The 18,471-nt window shown below is 56.6% G+C and overlaps 2 protein-coding genes across 20 annotated transcripts in view; both read left to right on the forward strand.

Moving 5' to 3' along the window:
* The first annotated feature begins 852 nt into the window (after nucleotides 1–852).
* On the forward strand, nucleotides 853–13,795 carry SLC4A9 (solute carrier family 4 member 9). The gene is made up of 19 exons (XM_079319896.1): nucleotides 853–1,617; nucleotides 3,124–3,766; nucleotides 3,904–4,061; nucleotides 5,676–5,760; nucleotides 6,021–6,257; nucleotides 6,326–6,401; nucleotides 6,613–6,862; nucleotides 7,040–7,214; nucleotides 7,446–7,579; nucleotides 7,694–7,965; nucleotides 8,659–8,714; nucleotides 8,810–8,992; nucleotides 9,134–9,247; nucleotides 9,834–9,995; nucleotides 10,121–10,299; nucleotides 10,547–10,619; nucleotides 11,497–11,565; nucleotides 12,425–12,598; nucleotides 12,964–13,795. The coding sequence occupies exons 1-19, from the start codon at nucleotides 1,349–1,351 to the stop codon at nucleotides 13,258–13,260; spliced, it is 3,606 nt and encodes a 1,201-aa protein (XP_079176022.1). The 5' UTR covers nucleotides 853–1,348; the 3' UTR covers nucleotides 13,261–13,795.
* Nucleotides 13,796–13,904: 109 nt separating this feature from the next.
* The window catches only part of LOC306808682 (ankyrin repeat and KH domain-containing protein 1-like), a 98,726-nt gene continuing 94,159 nt past the window's right edge, over nucleotides 13,905–18,471 (forward strand). For 18 of the 19 annotated variants that reach the window (XM_079319488.1, XM_079319471.1, XM_079319489.1 and 15 more), the window contains exon 1: nucleotides 13,916–14,306. In XM_079319488.1, coding sequence (XP_079175614.1) covers nucleotides 14,028–14,306 — 279 coding nt within the window. In that variant the 5' untranslated portion in view covers nucleotides 13,916–14,027. Of the gene's footprint in view, nucleotides 14,307–18,471 lie in introns of all 19 variants that reach the window. The other variant, XM_079319481.1, reaches the window with a different exon arrangement.

Genomic DNA, 18,471 nt, shown 5'->3' on the forward strand with positions numbered 1-18,471 from the left:
GTCAGGGGTGAGGGGGATGTGTGCAGGCTGCTGATCCTGCTTGCCTCTGCTTCCTGCCTCTGCCTCCTGCTGCCTCTTCCCCTCTGCCTGCCACAGCCTCTCACATCTCCTGCCCACCTCCTGCAGCTCCTCCCGGCCTCCCTGCTTGTGCCTGCTGCCAGTCATGCCACACCTCATGCTGCTGAGGCAGCCTCCACAGGAGGAGGAGGGAACCCGGGGAAGGTTTGGGTGCCTCAAGGCATCCCGGATGCTCCTTATGGATCGGTCCTTCTGCCAGGGGTCTCCCCATGGCCCCCACCCCTGCTAAGGGCACCCCTCCACACACCCTGGTACCTGCTGGTATCACAGAGCAAACAGCCTGGACTCCCTGGAGATCCTCGGCCTCAGTTCCTGCGAGGCAGGACCTCAGGAACCCACACCTTCCCAAAACGTGACTCTGCCGTGGTGGTGCCTGGCTGTGCTCCAGCTGCTCCTGGGGCTGGATCCTGTTGGGTCCAGCGGGCTCCAGCAGAGCCAGCCCGTGCCAGAGCCGCAGTGTTTGCAGTCTCGCCGCCGTGTTTGCAGTGCACACAGCCCCGCGGTTTGTTTGCAGGGGCCAAGCGTGGTGGCGGTGGCAGTGGGCATGGCATGGGCATGGGCACTGCGAGCACCGTGGCTGCTCTCTGCTGGCAGCGCTGTGCAGGCCCTGCCATGTCCCTGTCCCTGTTCCTGCAGGGTGCTGTTGCTGTGCCCACGTCCTTCCCCCTCCATCCACTCACCGTCTGCAGCTCACACAGAAGCCTCCTGAAAACCAGCACAGCCCTGAAGCCCTCCCAGCCCTTGCCCTCAGCCCTGCCACTCGCAGTCCTTCATTTCCTCACTTTGGAATTGCTCAGTGGTGCCACATCCTTCCCCAGAGCATGTCCCTGTATCCACTTTCTCAGGAGGAACTGCCATGGGCTGTGTCACCCCTCCTGCCATGGGCTCATCACCCTTGCACGGGCACTGATATTGCACCAGCTCTCAGGGCTGGCCCTGCCACCCCCTCACCAACACCTTGCAGGGTGCAGACAGTGCTGGGAACACACTGATCCCCATGAACATCCTTGTCCACACAGGTCATCTGCAGGAGGCAGATGGGTCTCCTGGTCCCTGGCCCGTGTGGGCAGCTGGATGTGGCAGGATACAACCATACTGGGACCTGTGGGACTGACCCTGTTATTTTGAGATGGTTGTTTTGGGCTTGGCTCCTGTGTATTGGTTTGTGGCCAGTTTAAACCAGTTCACAGCTGTTATAAGGTGTGGGATGAGTGGGATCCTGTGAGTGCTGGACGGGAACTCACGCTTGTGGTTGCTGGTGCCAGTGGCCATGCGATCCCACATGCCCAGAATGGGTGCCACGGCTCCTCGGGCAGCAGACAACTGCTCACAGCCTAGACTGGACTGCAGCAACCCTGGAGCTCCCTCACAGGCTTTCGGCTGCAGCATCTTCCCGTCCAGCACGGCCACAGCGCCCCGGACAGCTGGTGCCGCCCTGCAGCGGGAGGAGAGGGGGGACGCCACCTGCCCGCGGCTCTTCATCCAGCTCAACCAGCTCGTCAGCACCCCGGCGGGGCTGGAATGGAGGGAGATGGTCAGGTAGGCACTCCTGCGAGAGCCAAGCTGCTGGGCCATCCTTTGGGAGCCCAGGGCATGTCCCGAGGCTGGCCGTGCTGCAGCCTCAGCCCCAAGGCAGCGCTCTGCCTCTGCTGGGCTGACTTAATTTCATGGGAGCAGGCAGGATGTCAGGCAGGCCAGGCACAGCGCCCTTCCTCCTGCTCCTCTCTGCTGCCTCTCCGAGGCTCCAGGAGCTACGCCGGTGCTGGGATGTTCCATAGCACCCCTCCACCCCCCGGCAGGCTCACGGGGACACGGCCCACAGGGGTCTGGGGGTAGCAATGGCTCTCCCCCCGGGGTCAGAGGGTCTGTGGGGACCAGAGCCGCCGGGCTGTGGCTGTCCCCGGCCGGCAGCCGCTGCCAGGAGCCCGCGGTGCCGGGGCACGCTCTGCCCGTGCAGCACGACCAGCGCCCCGCGGCTGCGCGCCCACCCACGGGGACAAAGGGAAGCTCTGTCTGTGCCCGGCGTTAAAATACTTGGCATGGCCCGAGCGTGGAAACAGCTCAAGACACTTCTGTTCTGACTCCAGCAAGCGCTGCTAATGGCAGGACCACCCCCAGCCCCAGCACAGCTGGGGAAATGGGTGGGCTGGGAGCAGCCCTGCAGAAAATGGCTGGGGGTGCTGGTGAGTGACAGATGGGACATCAGCCAGCACTGGGCACTTGCAGCCCAGAAAGCCGAGTGTATCATGGGCAGGAGAGTGAGGAGGGGCTTCTGCCTCTATTCTGCTTTGTGTGAGATTGCCCTGGGGCACTACATCCAGCTCCTGTTGAAGCACATCCAAAGGAAACCATGGAAATTATTCAAAGGCTGGAACAGCTCTGTTGGGACAGCTCTGCTATGGAGACAGGATGATAGAGGTGGGGTGTTGTTTAGCCTGGAGAAGACAAGGCTCAGGGGAAATCTTAGAGACCCTTTCAGTGCCTAAACAGGCTCCAAGAGAGAGGAGGAAGGACTTGGAATAAGGGACTGAAGTGACAGGACAAGTGGAAATGACTTCCCATTGCCAGAGATGAGTATTAGATGAGATCTTGGGAAGATATTGTGAGGATGGTGAGGTTCTGGCACAGGTTACCCAGAGTACCTGTAGCTGTTCCATCCCTGAAAGTACCCAAGGCCAGGTTGGATGTTACTTGGAGCAACCTTGTCTAGTGGAAGGTATCCCTGCTCATGGTAGAGGGCTTGGAACAAAATGAGCTTTAAAGTACCTTCAAACCTGAACCATCCTGTCACCTCATTATGCTGGGAATTCCCCTGATTAGATCTTAGAGAGGTGTGGGTCTGCAGGAATAGGGGCATCACCACTTTGTCTGCCCAGTTCCCCCTACACTGTGAACCAACTGCAGGCCCCTCTAAGCCACCCAAACCCCTCCCTGCCTGTGCCAGCCCCATGCAAAGCTCCAAGATGGACCCAGGTCGAGCTCCCGCTGCCTGGCACGAGGCACAGGGCCTACCCTGCCACTGACCCCACACATCTCCCTGGGCAGGTGGATAAAGTTTGAGGAGAAGGTGGAGGATGGTGGGGAGCGCTGGAGTGCACCCCATATCCCAGCTCTGCCCCTGCACAGCCTGTTCCAGCTGAGGATGTGTCTGCAGAAGGGAACTATGCTCCTGGATCTGGATGCCACCAGTTTCAAGGAAATAATCGGTACATGGGGAATGCAAAGGTGGTTTTCTGGGATGGGCTGGTCACCAGAGAGGGACAGGCCACCAGGAGGTGCCTATAGAACAGCACTGATGAATGATAGCTGGGTACCTGGGGGGGCTGTCTGCTCCTCCAGCTCAGGGGGGTTTTCCCTGGGCAGCTCCCCAGTGGGCAGTGAACCAGGGGGACTCAGAGCTGTCCCTGTCCCTGATGCAGACAAAGCACTTTCTGAGCAGCCTGAAGAAGCAGAGCTGCAGCCTGCACAGAGAGAGTGCCTGGCAGCCCTCCTGCTCCTCCAGCCACAGCATCAACCCACAAAATCCCTGCTGCAGCTCCTTGCTGAGCTTGGCCTCTCTCCCTGTCGAGGTAGGAAACCCAGCTGTCCCACCAGGCATCCTCCCACTGCCTCCAGCACCATGATGGCTGTTTGCCTGCACATGATTTTTCTGCTCCCTCTCTTACTTTGCAGGAAAAGCCAAAGGCAGGTCTGAGCCCAGAATGCAGGTCTCCAAAACACCTCTTAAGGAGCAGGTATGGCAACATGGAGCTGGGCTGGGACCAGCTGCAGCATTCTGAATGCTCAGCCACAGCATCCTAATCTGCTGCATCCCTTTCCTTTCAGCTGAGAAACAGATTTAAGAAGAAGGTCCCACCGGGGGCCGAAGCAGCCCATGTTGCTGTCGGAGAAGTTGAATTCCTGGAAAAGCCCTTTGCTGCCTTCATTCGCCTCAGGCGTGGGGTGTCCCTTGGCTCACTGGCTGAGGTTTCTCTTCCAAGCAGGTAACAGAGCACGGCCGATGGCCCTGTGCCCTCCCCTGGCCCGGTGTCCCTATCTCCTCCCACACCAGACAAGTCTTTGCTTGTCCAAAGCAAAGGGAATGGCACCCAGTGCCACGTGCATTCCCAGAATCCTGTCTCACTGCTTCCCCTCCTGCTTTTCCCAGTTCCTTAGGAGCACTCCAGAACGGGCTGAGTGTGGAGCACCTGTTGGGCAGCCTGGAAGGGACATCCCCTGGGTCATTCCCACTGGGCTCTGCATTCCCTGTCCTTAGCTGGTTCTGGATGCTCTCCACTCACCGCTGGGAGCGTGGGGCCTGGCAGTGGGGGCGGGATTCAGGTTTTTAGGAGAATCTTGCTGTCCCGCTGATCTCCTGAGTGGTGAGATGAGGTGGGGAAGAGAAGCAAGGCAGGAGGTCCCCATGGTTTCCCTGTGGATGAGGAATGCATCCTCTAAGTGAGGGAAAACAAGCAGGGTGCCTTCAGCTGAGGACTTCCTTAGGAAGTGCGCGGAGGAAGCAGGCGGGGATCAAGAGGGACATTGCCACCTCCTGGTCACTCTGCCCAGAGCACCCGTCCCCAGGAGCTGGGAGGAGCAGGACAGACATCCACCCACCTGCTGCTCTCTCCTTTGCTGAAGTTGGGTGGCAAGTCCCTGTGAATGCCCCTGGGTCTTGAGGATTTCATGATAACCCCTTGCCCTGCATTTTCCTCCCCCAAACCTTATCCCTACCCATCCCCTTTCCAAGGTGCCATCCCCTTTGCCGGCCATGCCAGGCTGTTCCACAGGTGCAGCCACTGCCTCAGGGTTGTCTGTCAGCCAGATCGATCTCTAGGGTCTTAAGGTTTTCCCACTGCCTTGGTGCAGATGCCTGGGTGAAAGTAATCCCATGTGGCAACTCTCACCTCTCATCCCTTTGGAGCAGGCTCCAGCCTTTGAGGGTTCTGTCAAGTCCCACTTACATGGCCAGAGGAGCTTCCCTGCCCCCTCTCTGCAGGTTTGCTCAGGGTACAGTCACTTGAACTGCTTGACAATCTCAGGCTTTCATTCCTGCCAATTTGAAAGGTGTGGAGGACTCAAACATTTGTGTGGATTGTCCCTGTGGAGATTTTGCACCATTCTCTCAAATGTGGGATTTTTACCATATTTTATCAAGGGCTCTGAGCTCTCTTTCCAGTCTCCTCCCATGTCCCCAGAGTCCTGTCAAACCTGCTGCCCGTGCTGCTGGCAAACTCTTCTTCCCTAACACACCAGCATCCTGCCTGTGAGAAACATTCCCAGGAAAATGATGCCACAGACATCTAGCTGAGGACTTCTCATCCTCTGTCCCAAAGACCTATTCCCCCACAGCTCCTAGTCTGAATTTCTGCAGATCCTCGTGATCCAGCCAGGGTTCTGGTGTCCCATGGTCTCTGTGAGGTTGCCATGCAGTGGCAGCAGACACTGCAGACATGTGTCTTGTCTTCTGCCCCCAACCACACTTTTAAGGTGGCAAAAGCCCCCCAGACCTGCCCAGCCACCATCCCCAGCATCCCTAAATCCCCATGGTCCCCTCTAGAGAAGCATTCTCTGTGGGGGGGAGAGGGCTGCTCTGGAGATGTGCTGTCTTGCCACAGGTTCCTCTTCATCCTGCTGGGTCCCCCTAAAGTGAAAGCTTACCATGAGGTCGGCAGGGCCATGGCCACACTGCTGACAGATGAGGTGAGCACCCATGGATGGGATGGGTCTGGAACAGGGACACCAGGACTCCTCTCCTCTGCAGGCTGCAGAGCATGGGGCAAGCTGGTAGCATCTCTTGGTCAGGAAAAAAAGCAAAAGTTTGGGTGGCTTTGCAGGATGTAGGGCTCCTGTTGCCCTGAAGTGGGTGGGTTTGTTTGCTGGTGATGGCTGCAGGCTGGGAGGAAGGTAACAAGTGGATGAATGCAGGGGCATGGTGGCTAAACCACAGCATCTCCCCACAGCTCTTCCAAAGGGTTGCCTGGCAGGCTGAGCACCGAGAGGACCTCATCACAGGGATAGAGGCATTCCTGGACGAGCTGATTGTGCTTCCCCCTGGGAAATGGGACCCCAGTGCCCGAATTCCTCCGCCCAGCCATCTGCCATCTCCACGCAGGAGGTGGGCTGCAGGGAGGGCACCCCAACCCCTGCCAGCCCCTCTGCAGGGTCCTGCAGGGATACCTCTGTCTGTGGCACTGGAAGTTCCATCTCCATGGGGATGAAATTGCCCAGGATCCAGGGGTGTCCTCCCAGCCAAACCCCTCCACAGGTCCCTGCTTTGGTTCCCCTGCTGTTAGTCCTCCTGTCCCACTTGGCAGTGGATGGCAAATCCTTTCCAAAGGGAGGTGATGGGAACACTGGGATTCAGCACTCAGATGTGAAAGTCAACCTCTGAGGAGGACACCCTAGGCTCTGCCCAGCTCCTCCACTAAAACCAGTCCTGCAAGGGCAGCCTCCAGAGCTCACCAGAGGAAATCATGGTTGAGTTGGAAGAAACCTTTGAAGATCACCATCTGTCATGTCTCCTCCTCTGATCTTTCTCCTCTCCATTATCAGGGGATACACAAGCCCTGTTTGCACCTCTGACCTCTCTCCATTCTCCTTTTCCTGTCCTAGTGACCCCTAAATGCAGCTGGGTCCTGAGTGTCCCAACCTGTAGCCTATTGTCTCAGACTCTGCTCTGCCACAGGACTGCTGTGGACGCACTGGACCAGCAGCCACATGGTAATGGGCACATGACAGCAGCTGGGGACAGAGGCCACCCAGGGCACCCACGCTCTGGAGAGGAGCTGGAGAGGACAGGCAGGTCAGTGTCGGAGGGCAGTGGGAGGTGCAGCAGGGTGCTGAATTTGGGGCAGATCACTGGTTCTCATGGGGCCACCATGCCCAAGCTCCTCTGAGCTGCTGTATCCAGGGGAAGGGATAATCCTTGCTGTGCAGCTCTCTGTGGGGTCTGCTCTGAGACCTCCATCCTCCACCCCAGGCTTTTTGGGGGGCTGCTGCGAGACATCCGGAGGAAGGCACCATGGTATGGCAGTGACTTCTCTGATGCCCTGCACCCTCAGTGCCTCTCAGCAGTGCTCTACATCTACCTGGCGACAGTCACCAATGCCATCACCTTTGGGGGCATGCTGGGGGACGCAACTGCCAATATGCAGGTCAGTGTGGCCATGGGGTGCCTGGTACCAACCCTACTCAGCCCAGCCCGGAGTGCCCAGCTGGGTGCCCACCTCCTGCCAGCATCCCCAGCACATCCTGAGCATTGCCCGTGTTCTGCCTCCTTTCCCCCAGCACTGATTCTGTATTCTCCTGTGTTGCTGGGGGGACAGGCCCACAGCCCTCCTCCCTGCATTGTGCCTGGCACCTGGCACCTCTTCTTTGCATTTCAGGGGGTGCTGGAGAGTTTCCTGGGCACAGCCTTTGCTGGTTTCATCTTCTGCCTCTTTTCGGGCCAACCCCTGACCATCCTGAGCAGCACCGGCCCCGTGCTCGTCTTTGAGCGCCTCCTCTTCTCCTTCAGCCAGTGAGTTCACTGTCAGAGACGGATCCTCAGCCCACTGTCCCCCGACTGGGGCATGGGCCACTATCACTCCAGGCAGGTGTCATTGGTGAGGCTTTGAGTCACCCTTTCCCCCAGGGATCACAGCCTGGACTACCTGGAGCTCCGCCTCTGGATTGGGCTCTGGGTGGCCTTTTTTGGCGTGGTGCTGGTGGCCACTGAGGCCAGTCACCTGGTGAGGTACTTCACCCGCTTCACCGAGGAAGGCTTCTGTGCACTCATCAGCCTGATATTCATCTACGACTCCCTGAAGAAGATGCTGAGCCTGGCAGATGCCTTCCCCATCAACTGGCAGTACCGGCTGGACAACGTCACCTCCTACAGCTGCACCTGCAACTTGTCCAGCCCTGGTGAGCCCAAGCAGCCGTGGGCGGGTGGGGAGCAGGAAGCTGCTGCCCCAGGATCCCACTGGGAACCTGTTTCTTGCCTGGATAGGGGAAGGCACAGGAGGAGGAGGCTGTTTAATCCCATCCTCACCTGCCTGGTCACATTGCAGTGTCCTCCAATTCCCTCCATACAGTCTGTCCACCTATTCCTGCCTCCCAGAAGTGCCCAGGAACCAGGGCACTTTCTCACTACAGGGAGAAAGGAGAGCCTTGGCCCATCTCCTATGCCTCCAGGATGGGGGATGTCAAGAGGCTAGAAAGGGGCACCTGTATGGGTTTGCTCTGCTATTTCCAGCCCAGTCTGTAAACCAGAGGTTGTCTTCTGGGGCTTGAAGACATGACCCTGGAAATTACATGACCCACACTGACCTGGGAATGGGACCAATCCTATGTGACAAAAACATCAGTGCTGGCCAGCCTGGGGTGGTGCCAGTGGTGCCTCTGAGTGTCAGGTGCTTTAGCCAAGCCCTTCACAGGGAACATCCCCCCACCTTGGTGCATCCTGGGCATCAGCCAGAGCCAGGGTCTCAGAGGTGCCTTGGGGCCCCATACAGCACCCTGAGCTCTCAGGAAGAGCTTCAGGACTCAGCCTGATGGCAGCATCATCCCAGTCATCCTGATGAAACCAGCACCAATCTGATCCCTGTCACTTTGCAGGTCACAGCTTTGCAGAGAATGACACGTTGCTGCCCTCACCCCTGGCCACCCAGCAGGTACAGCCCCTGCTACAGGCAGGCAGGTGAGGCACTGGGGTGGGCCCAAGGTGTCCATGTGTGACCCCTCCTCACCAACAACCTTGTCCTTGCAGCCTCCTGCTACCCCAGCAGGGCTGAGCAGGACCCAGTGCCTGGATCGAGGGGGGCATCTCCTGGGGACCAGCTGCCAGTATGTGCCTGATGTCACCCTCATCTCCTTTCTGCTCTTTGGTGGCACCTTCCTCTTCTGCACCACACTCAAGCACTTCAGGAGCAGCCGCTACTTCCCTATGGGGGTGAGCATCTTTCAGCCACCTCAGTGACGTGGCCACCTGTTCCACTGGTGTGGGGATGGCTCTGGGGGTGCTGCATCCCAAGGCAGCTCCTGGAGCAGCCCCCATTCCTGCCAGCCTGGGCCAAGCCCTGTCCATCTGCAGGTGAGGAAGCTGGTGAGCGACTTCGCTGTCATCCTGGCCATCCTCGCCTCCTGTGCTGCCGATGCTGTCCTGGGCCTGGAGACCCCCAAGCTCCTTGTCCCCAGTGAGCTGAAGGTGCCAGCAGGGTGGGCACAGCACTGTCAGGGTGTGGGTCTGTGCCCACCACAGTAGTTATCCCACTGTACTTTCACTGTCCTTCTCATCACTGGCTCCAGTCCTATGGGGGTGCATATATGGGTGGTCCCATACACCATAAATAACCTGGCTCAGTCCTGGACTATATAGATCACACTGAAGCAAGAGCCACAAACTCAGCTCTGGGCTTCTCACCCTGGGTGTAGAGCAAAGCTGGCAGTGCCCCAGAGCAGCCAGTGTTCACCACCACCTTCTCAGGCTCACCATCATTGCTGCACAATGCCACCTCTTCCACCTGCTGTCACATGCCCAGCCCCTGGCTTGTGGTGTCCAGGAACAACACCCTGCTCTGCCACAGCCAGGGTGTCCTTGTGGGGGGCTGATGGGTCACTCTGCCCAGCAACATCCCCAGGATGAGTGAGGATGTTCTTCCACTCCCGAGGTGGGGTATCCCTGGGTGCCTGTAGGGCTCCAGCCTGGGCACCTGGGGCTGGTCCCATCACCCAGCTGTGCCACACACCCCACAAGTGGGTGGCAACTGCAATGACCCTTCTGCTCTCCACAGCCCACAAACCCAGCACGAGGCTGGATCATTTTCCCCTTTGGAGCCAACCCATGGTGGGTTTGCCTGGTGTCTGCAGTGCCTGCTGTCCTTGTCACCATCCTCATTTTCATGGACCAGCAGATCACAGCTGTCATTCTTAACCGCAGGGAGTACAAGCTGCAGGTGAGCAGGGGACAGGGAACCCAGGGCCTGGCTGGCCCCATGGAAGCAGCCAGGGGAGAGCAAAACCCCAAACTGGCCAGGAAAGTGGGAAGATGCCCCCAGCCCTGCTGGCTTTTCCCCTGCAGAAAGGAGCAGGCTTCCACCTGGACCTCCTCTGTGTCTCCCTCCTGATGGTTGTCACCTCTGTCACCGGCCTCCCCTGGTATGTCTCAGCCACTGTCATCTCCCTGGCACACATGGAGAGTCTGAGGAAGGAGAGTGCAACCTCAGCCCCTGGCGAGCACCCCGAGTTCCTGGGCATCAGGTAAACAACAAGACTGGGTCCTGCTCTGGCAACCCCTTGCCCATGGCTGTGGGGTCAGGGGCCAGGGACATGGACATGCCCACACTTTCCATCTGACCTGGCTTTGGGGATCTCCCCACAGCTGACCCCTTTCTCTGTGGCCATCAAAAGTGCAAAGAGCAGAGACCTTGGGGGCCAGAAGGGCAGGTAGGGGGGTGGGCTCCCAAGAGACCCCAGGCACCTGTGACACCTGTGCTGCCACCCACAGGGAGCAGAGGCTGACAGGCTTGGCTGTCTTCATCCTGACAGGAGTCTCTGTCTTCATGGCCCCCGTGCTCAAGGTAGGAAGCCTGGCTGGGGTGGCCTCTTTTCCTAGGCAGGGGTGGCTGTACTCTGCAGGGCTGGAGGTCCTCACCGTGGCCCATCAAAGCAGCACAGCAAGCCTGTCTGGCAGGCAGGGAGCTGTGCCCTGTGTGGGTAAGGACTGCACCAAGGATTGTCTCCAGTGCCTTGGGAGCTGGCACACAAAGCACTTGTGGCTCCATGTCACCTATCCATCCTCTCCATGTGTATTGGAGTCCTTGTTCCCCCAAACACCCCCCACCACCTCCTCTCCACACTGCCATGTGGATGACCTGTCTGCTTTTGGCTTTCACCTGCTGCCACTGCCATGGAAAAACCCCTCCAGTGGCCCTGGATTACCTGTGGGCAGGCAGGTCTCTTTTCCTTGAGCTCTTTCCTCACCTTTGAGGCTCTTCTCATACATATGGGACATTCCCAGTACCCTCATTTCCAAACTGGATTTTATGGAAGAACTGTTAGATGGATCAGGAATTGGTTGGATGGTCATGTCCAGAGATTTACAGTCAGCAGCCCAATGTCCAAATTGAAATGAGTGACAAGTGGTGTCTTCCAAGTGTTCCTACTGGATAAATACTGTTTAATATCTTCACCAAAGACATAAAAAGCAGGATGGAGCACATCTGCAGATGGCACCAAGGTGAGGTGCAGTGACATACCTGGGGGTGACATGCCATCCAAAAGAACCATGGGGGACGTGAGCTCATGTGAACCTCAAGTGATTCCATAAGGCCAGGCTGGGCTGTTGGGGAAAAAGAGGCAAAGGCTGTGGACACACATGTACTCTTTTATATGAGAGGACACTGAGCAGGATCCCCAAGAACAGCACTGCTGATCCCCCACCCCACTGTCTTGCAGCACATCCCAATGCCAGTGCTGTATGGAGTGTTCCTGCACATGGGGGTGACAGCCCTGAACAGCATCCAGGTGAGGGAGGGCTGCACAGGGAGGGGGTGCTGCTGGGAAAGAGAGGGTTTGCTCAGCAACAGCTGCCACTGCACAGCAGAGCCTGGATTTTAACTCTCTGTGGTGTTCAGCCTGGCACGGAGCTGTCTCCCACCAGGCGCAGGACAAGCAGAGAGAGAGGGACCTTTCTAGGGCAAAGGAGGGCTCTGGGATGCTGAGAAGCAGGAGAGACTTTTGCACTAATGGATCAGGTGCTTTGGGAGAAGTGGGACCAGTGGGACCAGTGGATAACACAGACTTCCTCTCAGAGCCACAGGGATTTCCTCACCTGGGAGCTGCAGGCAGAGCGGGGACATGACATTCCTTTGCTTCTGGCATTGCTGCTTGTGTGCCAGCTCTGTTCTTTTCCTGAGAAACCAATGGAGGGGGAAAAAAATCCCTATTGCAGATTTATCCACACACACTTTTTCCTCTAAATAGTACAGTTTCCTTGCAATTACCCTGCTTCAAATGACAGGCTGGGAAACTCCCACCCTCCCTCTGCCTGGGAAACCCAGAGCTGTGCTCTGGAGGAGGCTGCAGCAGCTTCTTGTGAAGTGAGGGGGACCAAGGGGTGTTATCTCTCAATTAACTCTGTAAGGGCAGCTAGTCCTTTCTAGAGGTCTGCCTGGAAAGCAATCCCCTGGCCTGGGGTGACAGTGGCACCAGGACTCCCCAGCCTTGCAGACAAACTCACTGGCCCAGGCATCAGCTGGGGGTCAGCACAGGGGGCAGGAGGGCTAAAGTGCAGAAATGATAGTGAAACTCCATCCTGCTGGCCCTGGTCTCTACAGGGAGGTAGCTGGACAGGTGTGACCCCCCTGCCATCCTGTCCCTGCAGCTCATGGACCGTGTGCGGCTGCTCCTGATGCCAGCCAAGCACCAGCCAGACCTTGCCTACCTCCGCCACGTGCCCCTGCGCCGCGTGCACCTTTTCACCATCGTCCAGCTGCTCTGCCTGGCCCTGCTCTGGGTTCTCAAGTCCACCGTGGCCGCTATTATTTTCCCAGTGATGGTATGACACCCCTTGAACCGGCGGCACTGCTTTGGTGCCGGGCTGGGTGCTGTCCACCCTGCCCTGAGCATCCTTTGGAGGGAACATGAGCGCTGGAGGGTGCTGCAGGGGGTGCTCAGACCCGAGGGCTGGCAGGGCCCCTCCAGGGCCACTGCGCGGCTTTGCCACCAGCCTTGTCCCCCTGGTCTGGGGCCGCAGGGCTGTCACCAGAGGCTGAGTGTCACTGCCGGGCAAGTATGGGACACAGCTCGGACAGGTGACAGGCCACTACCATGGCATCTCCTGGGGTGACAGAGGGAGGTGACAGCGAGGTGCTGCCTGTCCCCCGGCCCCAGCGAGGCTGACCCGTGCCTGCCCGGCCGCAGCTGCTGGCGCTGGTGGGGATCCGCAAGGGACTGGAGCGCGTCTTCTCCCCGCACGACCTGGGCTGGCTGGACGGGCCCCTGCCCGGGCCGGGGGCGGCGCGGACACAGCCCCGGGAGCGGCCGGAGCAGGGGAGCAGAGTCGAGGAGGTCGGTGCTGTCCTGAGAACCGCCCGGGGCCGAGCCGCTGGCACGGGGGGACCCGCGGTGGGCGCGGTACCAGCCCCGAAACCTCTGCTCCCCCCACAGTGCGAGCCGCTGCAGCGCCCGGGACCGCAGATCAACCTGTCCGTGAACTAGGCCGGGGCGGGGCCGGGGCTGTGCGGGGCCATCGCCCCGGGCCGGGGGTCGCGGGCCCGAGATCCCCGGGGGACCCGAAACCCCCCAGCCACGTGGCCGCGTGGTGACGTCACGGTAGGCGTGGCCAATTGAGCAGAGAGCCCAGCCTATGGCGGCCCGCACCCGAGAGGGGGTGAGGCCATGGAGGAGGTGTGCCCTTCGCTTAGATTGGCAGCTGCACCACCCAATCACCGCTCGGGACAGGCGGGCATGTGACGATGTCTGGCGCTGACGGAGTCCTTCAGAGAGGTTCGAAGGGGAGGCGGGCCCAGGGCATGCAGGAGCCAATCGAGAGACGCCAGACGCCGTGGGTTTTGAGCGATGTGCTTTTTGACCAATCAAAATCGTGATTCCTGGATGCTCTTTGATCGACAGTCCCTCTGCCCTATCGGCGTCCGCAGTTCCGCCAAGGCACATGATTGATGTCCCGAAGAACCAATCGTAGCTCGTAAAGTTCAGGAAGCGAGGCCGGGCGAGCGGGGCGGGGCGGCGCACTCTTACCGCCTCGGCGTGCGCTCTCAGGGCAGCATGCTGGGAGCGCGTGACGCGCTCCTGAGTGGCGGGCGCTGCAGCCAATAGCGCGCCGCCCTCGGCCGAGCGCGCCCAATAGGCGTGCACGGAGCGGCGGGGGGGCGGCGCGGCGGCCGCGGCCGGGTAGGGTGTGAGAAGTTAGTGGCGCTGCCGCGGTGCCGTGAGGGGACGGAGACGGCCGGGCCCGGACCAGCGCGATGCTCACGGACGGCACCGCCGCCGCTGCCGCCGACGAGGAGATCGACTCGGTCGCGCCTCGCGCGCCGCCCGCCGCTGCCGAGCCGCCCGCCGCGGCCGGGCCCTCCCCGCTGGGCCTGCGGGCCGTGCGCCTCTTCGGGGAGGCCGGGCCCGGCGGGCCGGGAGGCCCCGGAGCGCCCGCGGCCGGTGAGGCCGCCCTCGACTTCAAGCTGGCGGCCGCCGTGCTGCGGAGCGGGGGCGGCGGCGGCTCCGGCAGCGACGAGGACGAGGTGTCCGAGGTGAGCGATCCTGGCCCGCCCTCCTTCCCCTCCGCCGCTTCCTGACAGGCCCGGCCGGGGCCCGCCCGCCCTCCCGCTCGCCGCGCAGCGCCGGCCGCACCGCCCGCACCGCACCCGCTCGTCCCGGGCCTGCCGCCGCCATGGGCGGGTCCCCGCACGGCAGCGCGGCCCGGGGCCGGGCAGGAGGCAGCGAGCGCGGGGGTCTCGCCCCGCCGCGCCTCCCGGCGGCCCCGGGGAAGGGCCGGGGGCGGCCGGGCCCTCTGCGCGCAGCGACCGCGGAGCGCGGTGAGGATGTGTCCTGACCTCAAGGAGCCGCTTCCACCTGGGAGCAGGTTTGGAGGGGGAGGCGAGATCCTGCACCCGATGGAGAACAAAGTGAAGCCGTCAGCCCCACAATTGCTGCCCTGGACTCGGGGTTCCCAGCCACCGATAAATTCCTGTAGATATAGCTATACACACTCTCTTTTATGCAATAGGAATATTTCTTGCCCAACAAAATGGAAGAGGGTAGTGGAGGTGTCTTCCTTTGATCTTCCAAACCTGCGGAGAGGTTTAAAGGAAGGGAGGGTGTGGAGGAGGGACGGGGGCCTTATCCCAACCCAAATGGAGCGTTGTTGGACCTGTAAACTGGCATTTAATGCAGCTTTATGTAGCCTAGGGAGAGAAGGTAAATGAAGGCTTTTATCTGTCACTGCTGCACCAAAGGGTGAATCTTCATTCCTTAGTAGTCTCTTAACAAAAGATGGGATCACAGCTGGATCACAGCCCTTGCATAGTTTTAGTGGAAAGCAGGAGAAAGTAGCTACTTACTGCTTGCAGGCTTTTTGCAGTTCCTTTGGGCTTCTGGAGGAGGAAGAAAATAGCCAAGATGATACATACCATTTTTAATTTGGAGGCCAAGCAATAGTACTTAGGATGTGTCCTTGTTCCTTCTGGAGAGATGGAGGGAGGAGAACCTGCACTCATCCTCCTGTGGCTACATTTTTTGCCTGTCATTGGTGACCACCTCTTCTACAGCCCTCCTGAAACCTGAACCAGGTCCTACCTGAATAAAAAAGTGATTAAACTGATGCAGATCCACATTTGCATTTTGCCCATGACCACCTAAGCTACATTAGAAGTGTTGCTAACAGCAGGACGTTTAACTCAACTCAAAATCTAATGATCAGGCAGATGAGCACTTGTATGTGAACGTTCCTCGTGTGATTGTTGTCCTGGACATCCACGTTCAGTCCCATATGGAATCAGTACATACCTGTTTGGGGGAGCTGGAAGACCTACCATAGATAGAGCAGGGCACAAGTAATCCAAGTGTCTGCTCTCTAGGGGGTCTTTTATGTCACATTTTAATGTATCTTTGAAGATGCAAAGCAGTAGCAACAGAACATGGGAAGTGGGCTATATCAGGGTGGTTGTGGCTCTTTACAAGGTGAGCAGAGTCCTACTTTGAAAGCTTATCCCTTTTGAACCCACCCCATTATTTAAGGGATGTGAAGATTGGACAGCTAGGATGTTTACTAAGCACTCTTTTGACTAATAGCAAGTATTAAGAAAGACAGCCTATTATAAATAATGTGTCTGGGAGGTTGCCATTGAGGTCAAAAAAATAAAGGTTCCCAAACACCTCTTAATTGATTCGTTTGAAAAACCTGGGAAAAAAGCACATTATTTAAAATAGGGAATAGAATAAATTAATTGGAAGTGAAATACTTGAAGTTTTCCAGCACACATGGAGGAGGTGGGCTAATCTCAAAGCTGAAATTGCCTGGGGAATTCCTTTGTCTTGTGTTTCTGGTTGTGGAGAGTTACCTGGGGAAGAAGCATGAGTGGGAAGAATGTGCTTAGGCTGGGCTGCATGGCTGGGAGCACCAAGGGGATTTCTTTTTTTCCTTAAATTTTTTTTTTCCTGAGAACTAAGGAAGCACCTGTTGTCAGTGGTGGGTATTTCTCTTTGCATGTTTGTTTTCTTTTCTTTTTTGAGCAAAGAAAAGGCAGTTAAGGTCCAGGGATAGAACAGTGCAATTCTTGAACAGTGCTGCTTTGAGAAGCCAGTCAGTCACTGTTTGGACTGTGGTCTTGTGTCATGAGTCACTGATTTGGGTGTATGCCTTCAGCTATTACCAGTGGGTGGAATTAGTGAGAACTAAAAGGGAGAATTAAAAAATGAAAAAAAAAAAAAAGTTTTTGCCATGCTGCCTTGATTTGTTCTTTTCTTCATGGCTTCTACTTTTGAAGCTGTAAAAATCATGGTACAATATTCTATATGCTCTGCTGTATGTCTGCAGTAATAATTTAGGTTTTGTATCCTTGTATTAGTCTGAGTTTAATACGCTAAAATAATTGGACTGGTCAAAATGGCAAATTAGTTCAAAAAGAAAATCATCAGGGAAGTGCAGGACGACCAATGTAATGAAGCTTTTATCTAGAGAATGAGAAGAGCAATATATTTTAACCTAACCTTTTTGAAAAATATATTGCATTTCTTAGATCAGATCTCTACTTTACAGTGGAGAGTACTGTCCCCATTTTACAGGTCAAGAGGGTGTGCCCCATTTATCCTGGCTTGCAGAACTGGGAGAAAATTGAAGCTTTCTGGTTTCTTAGCTCAGTGCTTGCCTATGATAGTGACCAGGCTCTTGGTTGGGAAACCAAGGTCTAAAGTGGATCCTATACAGATGAGTTGTATTAGGTCCACAAGGTAAAATTTGAATGCAGCTGTGCAAAATATTTTCTAGAATTACCAGTTAAAATTATCACATGCAAATAGAAACAATTGCAAGCTGAAGCATGTCTTTAGGCATGGAGGGATGAGGCCAGGAGGTTTGTGCTATTCCTGTGTAAAACTGGAATGCTGCTGTGGATCTCCTGCTGCTCAGAGAAACTTCCACCGCTGGCTGCAGCCTGAGAAATGAGGTGGTTTTGACCTCAGTGCAAATAGTTGCTTAGTTGCCTTCTAAGCTTGATCAGGGTGTGAACACAGCCTGCAACTTGTTTAGAGTGCGATTTTTTGGTGTGACTTTAAGTGTATTATTACCACTCCTTGTGAATTTTGCTGGCACTTACAGTGGTGCCAAAGGCACAAGCATTAAACAGCCTCCTCCGCCCTGGCTGGGAGGGCTGTAGGTCAAGGTGAAGGTGTGCTGGGAGGCCTGTGCTGATCAGTGCACGTCCACAGGGTCTTTGGTGGCCACAGAAAATGCAGGTCCTCATCAAAAACCCTCCCAGCAGCAAAGTGTGGAAGGCAGGAGGTGAGGCAGGTGATAACCGTGGCTGTGTCGGTGCTTGGGGGTCAGTGCTTTTGCCGAGCTGTTGTAAATCAAGCAGCAGAAGCTGGCGATGCCCACAGAAATACCAGGGCATCTGGGAGCTTGGGTCAGTAAGTGGCTTTTGGCAGTGAGTGTACAAATGTAGCAAATCTCTCATATTCTGTAATTCAGGGCTTTGGAGGCCTTCAATGGCAACTGGAGCTCACCCAGCCCTTGGCTATGGAGTCAGCTCAGCTCTCGGCTTCCCTCTCCTGAGCTGCCTCCACCAGCTTGCCTTACTTAAGCCTGTACCTATTGCATAAGCCTCTGGGGATATTTACATAAAGCATAATTAAAAATCAGACATAACATACCTCCTACAAGGAGTAGGATGAGTAGTTGAATGGCATGCACTCCAGAGCAGTTCAGTACCTGGAGATTTTGTCTGGGGCCCCCCCTCCCTGCAATCTGAGGTCTCTTAATTTTTAAACTGGGTTTGAAATTCAGAGTAAATATGTAGTTTGTTTCAAATTAGCAGTGTTGTCTATTGAAGTCATTGCTGCATTGTTGAACCTTCCTAACGTGGATCTGCTTTGTAAATGGTGTGCACAATGCATGTTTTGACTTCTGAGGTTAATGTAACGCTCAGGCACTTTAATTTTCATTGTATTAGAAACAGTGAAAATAGCAGCATTTTCTTTACCATAAGGAATAGAAATTCAAAAAATGGATGCAAATTCAGGTAGATAGTGTTAAGCAGAAAAGCCTTTTCCCTGAAAAATGTAGGTTTCAGTTTAGCAGTTGATGTTTTTCTTTTGACAAGCTCTTTCAAAGCTGAGGAGGTAAGAGATGGAAGAAAATGTAAAATTTTCTTCCAGGAATTACTCACTGATTAGAAAACATCAAAGGATAACATGTTC

Source organism: Erithacus rubecula, assembly GCF_903797595.1.
Source record: "Erithacus rubecula genome assembly, chromosome: 16".
In the NCBI taxonomy this organism is placed as follows: domain Eukaryota; kingdom Metazoa; phylum Chordata; class Aves; order Passeriformes; family Muscicapidae; genus Erithacus; species Erithacus rubecula.

Coding starts and splice junctions, on each gene's coding strand:
- SLC4A9 (XM_079319896.1), top strand. CDS start 1,349: ATGCGATCCCACATGCCCAGAATGGGTGCCACGGCTCCTCGGGCAGCA. Junction 3,767..3,903: donor GCAGGAAAAGCCAAAGGCAG/GTCTGAGCCCAG, acceptor CTTTCCTTTCAG/CTGAGAAACAGATTTAAGAA. Junction 6,863..7,039: donor GAGCTGGAGAGGACAGGCAG/GTCAGTGTCGGA, acceptor CCTCCACCCCAG/GCTTTTTGGGGGGCTGCTGC.